The sequence below is a fragment of the Phaseolus vulgaris genome, chromosome 7, assembly GCF_000499845.2.
Source record: "Phaseolus vulgaris cultivar G19833 chromosome 7, P. vulgaris v2.0, whole genome shotgun sequence".
In the NCBI taxonomy this organism is placed as follows: domain Eukaryota; kingdom Viridiplantae; phylum Streptophyta; class Magnoliopsida; order Fabales; family Fabaceae; genus Phaseolus; species Phaseolus vulgaris.
This window is the reverse complement of record NC_023753.2, coordinates 19850640-19860413: the sequence shown is the minus strand read 5'-3', so window position 1 is coordinate 19860413 and position 9774 is coordinate 19850640. Positions and strand designations below refer to the sequence as shown.

The 9774-nt window shown below is 35.9% G+C and overlaps 1 protein-coding gene across 1 annotated transcript; it reads left to right on the top strand.

The window, feature by feature from the left end:
• Nucleotides 1–692: 692 nt before the first annotated feature.
• Nucleotides 693–1806, top strand: LOC137828467 (transcriptional regulator TAC1). The gene is made up of 2 exons (XM_068635064.1): nt 693–1328; nt 1502–1806. Exon 1 carries the CDS (start codon nt 765–767, stop codon nt 1305–1307), a length of 543 nt encoding a protein of 180 aa, XP_068491165.1. The 5' UTR covers nt 693–764; the 3' UTR covers nt 1308–1328; nt 1502–1806.
• Nucleotides 1807–9774: the final 7968 nt, after the last annotated feature.

Genomic DNA, 9774 nt, shown 5'->3' with positions numbered 1-9774 from the left:
TTGTGCATCATATTCTCGGAGTCTCCTTCATTTGTTAAATTTTGCTTTCACATGCAAGAGACGAATATTTATATTTAGCAGAATTACGCCGTAAAGCATGTGCATGGGATCATGCAAAACAGTAAAATCTTCATATTTTTTACTTTAGGTGATGTGAATCATCGTGCATTTGTTAAACAAGGAAAAAGTATATCGCATTCTCTTGCGCATTCTGTTTGCCATTTTGAATCAAATATAGCAAGTTAATTGACAGCTATGGAACGAGAATAAAGTGGGAAACACTAAAAAATGATACGTTTTTCATAATATTGCTGTTAAGATTAGAATTGGTGTGAGTACGCGAGAATCAGTCACATTGACGCGGCAAAGGAAATTACAAGCGATGCCAAAAGAAAACCACCACCACGTCATGAAAGCAACATAAGAAGAAATTATAATCAAATGAAATGGAAGAGAGAGAGGTGGAAGTGATAAAAATATTCTCAAGGTTTAGACCCATCATAGAGCCGGCTAAATGGAAAATCCCATGACAAAACGCCAAAATCACACTCTCTCTTGATACAAAACCGCTACTCTTCTACACAGTCTTACCCAACGTTTTCTTCTTGTCTCTATATCTCACACCTTTCTAACACATCCTTTTCTCAATATAAAGCCCTCACATCTTGCAAATCTCTTTAAGCGTAAGAGATTCACAAATTTATTTCTTTCTGAGAGAAAGAAAAAGGGAGAGAGAAAGTGTGTGTTGATTGATTAACCCTGCTATGAATTCAGAGAAGCCAGTCAGCCCTGAGAATTTAAGTGATGAAAATGATCAAGAAGAAGCACATGATGACACTGGTGGAACCAAACGCTCTTATGAGTGCACATTCTGCAAAAGAGGCTTCACAAACGCTCAGGCATTAGGGGGTCACATGAATATCCATAGGAGAGACAGGGCCAAGGCCAAGCAATTAACACTTGACGCTTCACCTTCAATGAACAAATTCAACAGTGATGAATCCATAGTCTTTCCTTTTGTCTCAGAAACTTTAAACCAACCCGCAAGGCCTTACTCCATTTTGGAGTCTCAGAGGAACTGTGACATGCAATTTCATCCACCAGCACCTGCAAGTGCCTTTTATTATGAGCTTTACGACCCGAGGTCTCGATCTTTAACTTTTAACCAAGAGCTTGGCGGTGCCAACTTGAGTCTCCAAATTGGTCAAACTCATCATGTGGATGATAACATTCATCAAGTCAGGAGAGGAAACCAGAAAGATAATGAAGTGGACTTGGAGCTCAGACTTGGCCATGATCCATACTGAAACGCCTATGTATAATTTAAGGTAATTCACATTTATGTACGTCTTTACATAATTAATTGAGAAGATTGCATGTAGCACAAATCAAATGAAATTCTTAGATAGAATTTTAGGGCAAGCCTCTTTTCTCCAATTAAGACAGGTATAACAAACGGAAGAATTTGAAAGCTGATCACAAATTCTCCACATATTATCAGGTTGAATGTCTAGAAAGGTGTATGAAGAAGTATCGGAACTAACACTGAGGTATATAAATTATATTGTTGTAGTTTACTATATATATGCAAGAAGTAGGAGACTAGAAAGAAAAAGGCAGCTAAATGCTTAACCTTCACGAATGCAAGAGCATTTGACAGTTGAATATGTGTATATATATATATAATGGGAGCAGCAATAACCTAGGTTTTTCTCCTTTTGCTTGTATTTCGTACGTGTGTTTTTTGGATTCTTATTATAAGATACAATTAACAGTGTTATATTCAAGTTATATTGTTTTCCTACCTATCTTTTCTTTTCACTCTATGGTAATTCAATTTTTATAAGGTAATAGAGGTTCATATTAATTAGTTAAGAGGATTGAAGTTTGCAAGAAGACGTGTCTTTTTTCTTGTTTTCAGTTTATTATGCATTCAAATCATGATTCTTTCATACTACTCAGAAGATTGAGTTTGATTCGTAAACAGGATATTCTCTCATTTGCTTTCTTGTCAATCATTAAATTCAACATATACTGCACATCAGCACATGCTACGACTGTCATTGACTAGGTTTGAATTTATTAGGGGAGATTAAAGTACCTCAAGGTCTACAATTCCAATTTGGTGATTTTGAAAATTACATATAATATTAAGGGCCTAAAATTAATGAAGAAACTTATAGCCCTGTATACCCATGACAATCCATCCTACAATCATCAATCTCAAGTTTTTCTCTAATTTTTAGCACTTAATTAGGGGTGGAATTTATGTTGTGCCTCCATATGAATGAATGCTTTTGAAGTTGATAACGGAGTAAATAGTTAAAACTACCCTTTTAGCCAGAAAGAAAATGACATTTAAATTGCTCCTAACTTTAAGAAATTTGTTTGAGCACTATTGGGTAAATGTAATGGAAACATATAATGTTCATAAATCGACAGTATTCTTCATCTAATACTTTCACGCGGGTACAAAAAAAAAAAATCATGTTCTATGAGATTTCATTGAAGAGTTTTGCTTATGTAAAAAATAGAAAAACCTTTCTCTATATTTTTTTTATAAGAATTCATTTTCACTATTTAGGAGGCACTGTAGAGCAGAATATGTATTTTCTGCTAAAAGGAAACCTAAAAGAAATAGATAGGTCAAGGGTTAAATTGATGGATAGAAATCAGTAAATCAAAACAAGATCAGTTTCACGTGGGTTTCATTTTCTTGATACCAAAACATTTGGAGGTAAAAATTAGAAAGACAAGTAAGAAATATATATCAGACAATCTTTAATGCTGCACGATTTGCGTTTGAAGAAAGGATTGGTGAAAGCCCTTTGAAAATAATTAATATATATATATATATGTATATATATATATAACATCTTTTAATCCTAACAATGTTATAGTTGTTATATATAGTATGTGTGATTGATTACATAGGTTACAGAAGTTTATGATCGATTATGGGTACAAATGATGGAGGTATGCATTAAATCATATAAATGATTTTTAGAGCTCTGGTATCTGGTAGTTTTGTCGAGGATACAAAAGTTAGAAGTATCTTACAAATTGAATTTTGAGTAAATATTTGTATTACACTCATAATCGGTTACAGGAGCAAGTATTACTATTTAGGTTGAAATACCTAAGAAGTAGTCCGAAGTAATATAAACACTATTATTGAAGAAAATGTTTGATTCATTAATTGAGTAAAACAAATAATGTTCATGATAATCCATTACAGTTATATTGGTAGAAATCCACTTACATTAGTCATAATGAATAGAATCAATTATTCTTATTTTTTACTCACACTCATTGCTGACAAAAACAAACTCACACTTGGTACATTTTAGTATGAAGTATTATTTTATCATATACGTCCTACATAATAAACATTTATTTCACATAAAAAAATATTATAGACAAATAATTTTAAATATGTAATTATTTATTAGATTAATGAAATAATTTAATTATTTTTATTTTTAAACAAAATATAAAGTAAAATTAAAATATATAAATTATAAAAGATCTTCAAAGTGCTCTCATTGAAGAATTAAAAATGATGTAACTGAAAAAATGTTGATCATGTTATTATAATTTATATATAAAGCGTAAATTTTAATTGACAGTAAAATTTGAAGATATAGTCCCACAAAATACTTGAGTATGTACTAACTTGTTTTTTTATATATTGAATAGTTAAATGAGTTTGGACAGGGTAACCTATTTTGCAGGGTGGAGTGACCTAGCCATACTTACCATCAAAAATTGTATATTTGAAATTTATATGTAGAAGTATGTTATGGCAATAAATTGATGCCAACAATGGACAACTTGATATCATGACCCAAGTTAACTTTCAACAATAGAAATACTATACATTATTTCCTTCCAAAACATAATAATAAATTCCATGCTCTGTTTACAATACAATCACAGATTATTTTTAGACTTTCAACCATTGAAACAGGTAGACACTCCAGATATATAAACAACTAAAAACTCATCTGCAATCAGATTTTATTATTATTAGTATTAGTATTAGTATTAGTATTAAGATTAGTCAATATTAAATTCAAGGCTAAACGGAGAACTCTTTTAGGCTGTTGCATCTCTTTAGAGGAACTGGTTTGTCAATTCTGACATTGCTGTGCTGGGTAATATATATTGAGAGAAATAAGGTAGAAGGTGAAGTGTTATATTACATGTATGTGGTTTACTTTAGTTTTTTTTTTATATATTCAAATTCAGACTATAGTGTTAATATAAATCATTTAAGTTCATTTTATAATGAATCTAGTTTAGATTTAAATTCATATTTTTAAATTTTGAATCCAATTAATTAGTGTTAGAATGAATATGGATTGAATAATTTTTTCAATTGAAAAAATTAAAATTAATGTTGATTATAAGAATTCCTTAGATTAAATTTTCTTTTTTTAATTTCGATTAAAATATTTTTTACTGGATTTATAAAATGTTTATATAGTCTGGACCGCAGTCAAGTTCTCAATTCAGTCTTAATTAGAAAATTATTATCATTATATTAAAAATGAGTTTTGTTTATCACATCAATCATTATTATTTATCTTCTCAAGGTTAACATTAAAAAAATCAGCAAATAATAGATCATTATATTAAAAATAGAACCATATGATGTGCATATAAATACATTGCCGTAAGATAAAAAAAATATTATAACAAAAATAATAAAGCAATGAATAAAAACATAAAAAAGGGTTTTAATTAGTGTAATCTAACATAATTCTATTTTCTTCTTTAATTATTATTTATTGTATAGAATTACTTTCTTTCTTAAATTTAATAATTTAATTTTAGAAAATATTTTAACTATCTAATATAAACACATATAACGATTAAATTAACTTAAATTTATAAAATATAATAATTTTGATTAATGTATTTACCGATCGGTCCTCGGGCGTTGATTAAACCACTGGTAATGTTGGTGCCACGTAAGCAGGTCCACGAGCAGCGCGGACTAGTACCTCGCAAAGCACGTGCGCCAAGGAGCCAAGAGCGGTTAGACATCGATCATTAGGATGTACCGACTTGCCACTAGAGTGGAGAGGTCGGACATCGGAAACTCAAACAGTAGAGATGCGCCACGAGAAGTGGATCCCAAATGACACACCAGTTATCAGTAAGGGAGAAGCCTAGATCACGAGTGCCCATGCATGTAGAGTGGACGACGCGTTCAAGCGTGACACAAAGTATAAGAGCCACTAGAAGGATATGGCCTGTAAGGGTCACGTTCAGGGGCGAGCTGCATGCATGGCACATGAACAGCTAGGGCACTCCCAGAGGCGGGTGACCCTAGAGATCAAGTGCACGAGGAGGCATCCAGGTGGTCATCCCGTCAGAGGTTGCACTCCAGTTAGGGACCCCACGCGCTAGGTTATCTTGAGAATAAGGTAACAACAGTGCTGAGCCTGCCCATCAGAAAGGCCCATTTCAGGTAAACAGGAAACCCTAATTTTAGTCTATAAATAGTAAGTTAACAAACTTGACAAGGGAGAACTCTCTTGCGCCGCTAAACACACACACAGTAGCAAGATTATACAATTTTCGGTGTTTCCTAGCCCTAGTACTGACTTGAGCGTCGGAGTGCAAACGGCCGCTAGGGCGCCCTTTGTCTTTGTGTTTCAGGTGTTCATCATAGGAAATACACAAGTGAACGCAAGGACTCTGGACGTAAGAGTGGCGTAGGCGTACGAAGGTGTTTCGAGTCAACCGGCAGGAACAATGTCCATCTTATCCAAATTAAATAAGATTAGATTAAAAAAAATAAAAACTAGATTTGAAAAATCTAAATCAATTTAATTTAATTAAAAGGATTTAAATTTTTAAACTAATCCACTAAAAAAAACCATTAAATAAAACTTAGTTTTAGAAAGAACTAATTATTTATTATATTCACTAAATTAGAGACCATTTAATAAATTAAAAAAAATAATATCTAAATTAATTTATATTATTAACAAAAAATTAGAAAATAATTTTTAAATTGATATCTAATCATTAACTACTAAAATGTTAATTACGACTTTTTTTCTCAGATAACACTATTTCTATTTTTATTTCCCCATCCAACATACTTTTATTTTTATTTTCCTATCTAGCACCCTTTTATTTTTATTTTCCTATCTAACATCGTTTCTTCCCATGGTTTCATTTTGTATTTAAAAATTAAAAAACCTCTTAGAATTTGGTTTCTCGGGGACTCAATTCCTCATATAGTACTATTTACACATTTATTTCTCCATCTAGCACCCTTTTGTTTTTATTTCCCTATCTAACACCCTTTGGTTTTTATTTCCCTGTGTAGCACCATTTCAAAAATAAATAAAAAATAATAAATTAAATTTTTTTTTAATAATTTTAATTTTGAATGCATTAAAAAAATAAATATTTTTAATGTTTAAAATAGTTATTAATGAATAAAGAAATCATTTTTTACAAACTAAAAATTAATAAATTAAAAATGTTTAATTTTTTTTTTTAAGAATGAAGAAAATAAAAAAGTAAACCCTACAATAACATAAAAGTTGAATCTATAAATATAAATTATTATTATTATTATTATTATTATTATTGATGATGATGGAATCATGTTAATTTCAAGTAAAAAATACAGGACATAATTATAAAAAAAAACAAAGTTAATTAGTATTAATTAGTAGTGGACACACTAATAATATTGAAGTGTACCCTAAATGCAAAATCCAAAAAAAAAACTAATGCAAATGCTACATTTAATGCTTAAAAATGAGAAGAAAAAAATGTAAAAATAAATAAATATAGAAAATAAAAACAACAACAATAAAAATAAAAACAGAAACAAAAATAAATAAAGAATGGCAAAAAAAAATAATAACTAAAAACAAAAAGATATAAAATAAAGGCAAAACAAAATAAGATAAAGATAAAAGAACCTCAAAGGGAGACATAAGTCAAGTCGAATAAGAACTCATATGGACGTAAGAGAACAACATGGTCGAACAAAAAAATGTTCACATTGTTAAACACTCGGACACACAAAAAGAACGTGTGCCAACATTACTGGATCGTCCATGCTCTTGTCGATTGACTCAGCCGTCGTTGACTTCAAAGGCGGATGGTGGCTCCTCCTATTTCTTGGTGGTTTCTGCTCTCTCCTTGAGTGATCGAGAGTGGCTCCGTTGAAACAGAGGGGGCCCTACCTGTTGATTGCACTCCAACAATCAAGTCAGTATTGGGCTAAAAAACAATAAGTATGCAAAGCAGTTTCAGTCTTAGAAATGACGTACCTTTCTAGGGTTCTTACCACCCATTATATAGGTTGTATCTAGGTCAACTCCCTGTACCACGAGGATATTTCCTTAAGTGGAATTAGGGTTGTTGGCGAGGCATCCTATGACGCGTTGCACAATCTTAGTGTAGCCGCTGCACAGGACCTTCCTCTTCTGGAGTGCAAAATCTTAACAGTATGGCCGCCAGGGTACCAACTCATGCACCAGCGCTGCAGGGCCATCTGTTCTATGGGTGCCCTAAGTATTCACGTGCCATGCATGCGGTCTCTCCTTGGGTATGAACACTCATTAAGGCGTTGTTAGCGAAGTTAATCTAAGACAAGCAAGATAGCCAACAACGAGCACAAGAGATAAATTGAAAGAAAAGGACTTCATAAATAAAGATATATGTACAAATTAGTCAAATGTTTGCTTGGTTACAAAATAAACACAAGGGGGAATCACTGCTAATCGGCGTCCACTAGCTTCACATCAGCAATAGTCTTCGTCAGCCCAGTCTGGGAGAGATCCACCCCAGGATGCACACAGGCAACCTGGGTTATGGCATCCTCAAACCTTGTTGTGTAAGACTCTGCTGGCATCGCGGGTGAGTTCATCCTTGGTCTGTAGGAAGAGTTCATGCTTGCGGACCAACTCCTCCCTCAGCTTGGCCACCTCCTCTTCGAACTTGGCCAATTTTTCCCTCATCTGGGTCACCTTTTCATCCCTACTGCCAAGCTTCCCCGCCAAGTCATCTACCTCAACCCGAAGTTCACCATTCCTAGCATATAGCCTCAAGGTTTCTTGAGACTTCTCAAATAAGATCTTTGTACCGCCCTGGTGGTCGGGTGTGATGACGTGGCATCCTGCTACAGTATAGGCGTATTGACAAGGCGCCAGGTTGGCAGAAGGGAAGGAAGTCGGGGGGCTCGTGTAGTCGCCAGTTGTTATATTGGCGTGTTCCGATTTCCAGCGTACCAGAATCGGCGATCGGCAGGTTAAGGATGAAGTCGCCAGATGTAGATTCAGGCGACCTAGTCATCGGAGATCGCCAGAGCAAGCACATCGCCAAACATGAAGAAGAAGCAGATTATGAAGGCGGCCGGCGAGACCACAGGGAAGGTGTATGAAGGCCCCTAACTCGCCAGTTCCAGTAGAGATCGCACTCCCAAGTTAGCTATGCACTGGGCAGTACCATGCGTAAGTAACTTAGCCAAAATGAGAGTAGAAGCAGCGCCAAGTCAAGGAGCCTCCAGATGATGGCACGTGTACAGTTGGATGCGAGCCACGTGTCCAAATCTGTAACTGCCAGGAGAGAGAAAGCCACCAGGTATATAAGAGTTCTTAACGAACTTTCTGAGGTACGCACGTTCAGTTCATACACTTTACGCTTGCGAGTTAGAGCTGACTGTGAGAGAGGATTTGCACGGTTCTTGTTCTCTTAGTATTTGGTGATACCGTCACTGACTTGAGCGTTGGAGTGCGATCGGCCGCAGCGGCACCGTACTGTTTCTTTGCAGGTTCTTGAGGTAGATCCCGAAGTGGAACGGAGGTGAGAAGCGGTGCGCACGTCGATCCTTTGACGAGGCAGTTTCCAGCGTTCCGGTCAACAGGCAGGATCAATCTTCTTTGTTTCTCGATCCTTTTCACGAAGCTCATCCACCTCCAAGGTCATACCAGTATATCGGCGTTTGAGCTCCGTGATCTCAAGAATGTCTTCATCCCTTGCCTTTCGCATTTTGGAAAGGAGAAGGGTAGACCCCACGAGGATTCCCCCAAGGTGCTTCGACACCTGATCCAGCAAAAGGTCCTCCCTAGGCTCTCCAACTCTGCTTGGGTTTGGAAGGAGTGTAGTGCTTTTCGAACGAAGGGTGGCAGATTGGCGTAAGAGTCACCTCGATCACCTCCCATGGCACTCTCCCACCCCCCCCCCCACCTTCTTGCACCACGATGTCACGGGGAGAAGAGGCACTAGGGGGATGCTCCCTATACGAAGGGGCTTGGCCGTCTGAGCCTGATGGCGCAGGAACAACAACATCGACCATACGTTTCTTGTTGAAGACGAGGCCTGAGCAGGTGTCCTCATCTTCAGAAGCAGCGGCCTCAGTAACCTCAGCCACCCCTTTTTGCCTTTGGTCTACAGGGGGTGGGGCAGAAGGGCCAGGAGTAGCCTTAAGTTGAGTTGCCACAGTAGCCAACTGCCTCTTCTTCTCAGCATTGAGCACCATGCCTGCATAAGAAGATGAAAAAACATAAGAGTTTAAACCAGTAAAGCATGCAAGTAAAGAGAAACATAAGCAGAAAGAGGGGGGAGGGGGTACCAATATAGGCCTTAAGAGATTTAAGGTTGTACTCGAGCTTGATCAACTCGATGGTACTAAACACCGCTCCCAGTTTGGAGAAGAACTCGCACACCTCTCGTTCCCGCGTGGGTAATTCCTCGAGGCACCTGGGTTTCTTGAGTTCTGGTTCTTGCACGCAG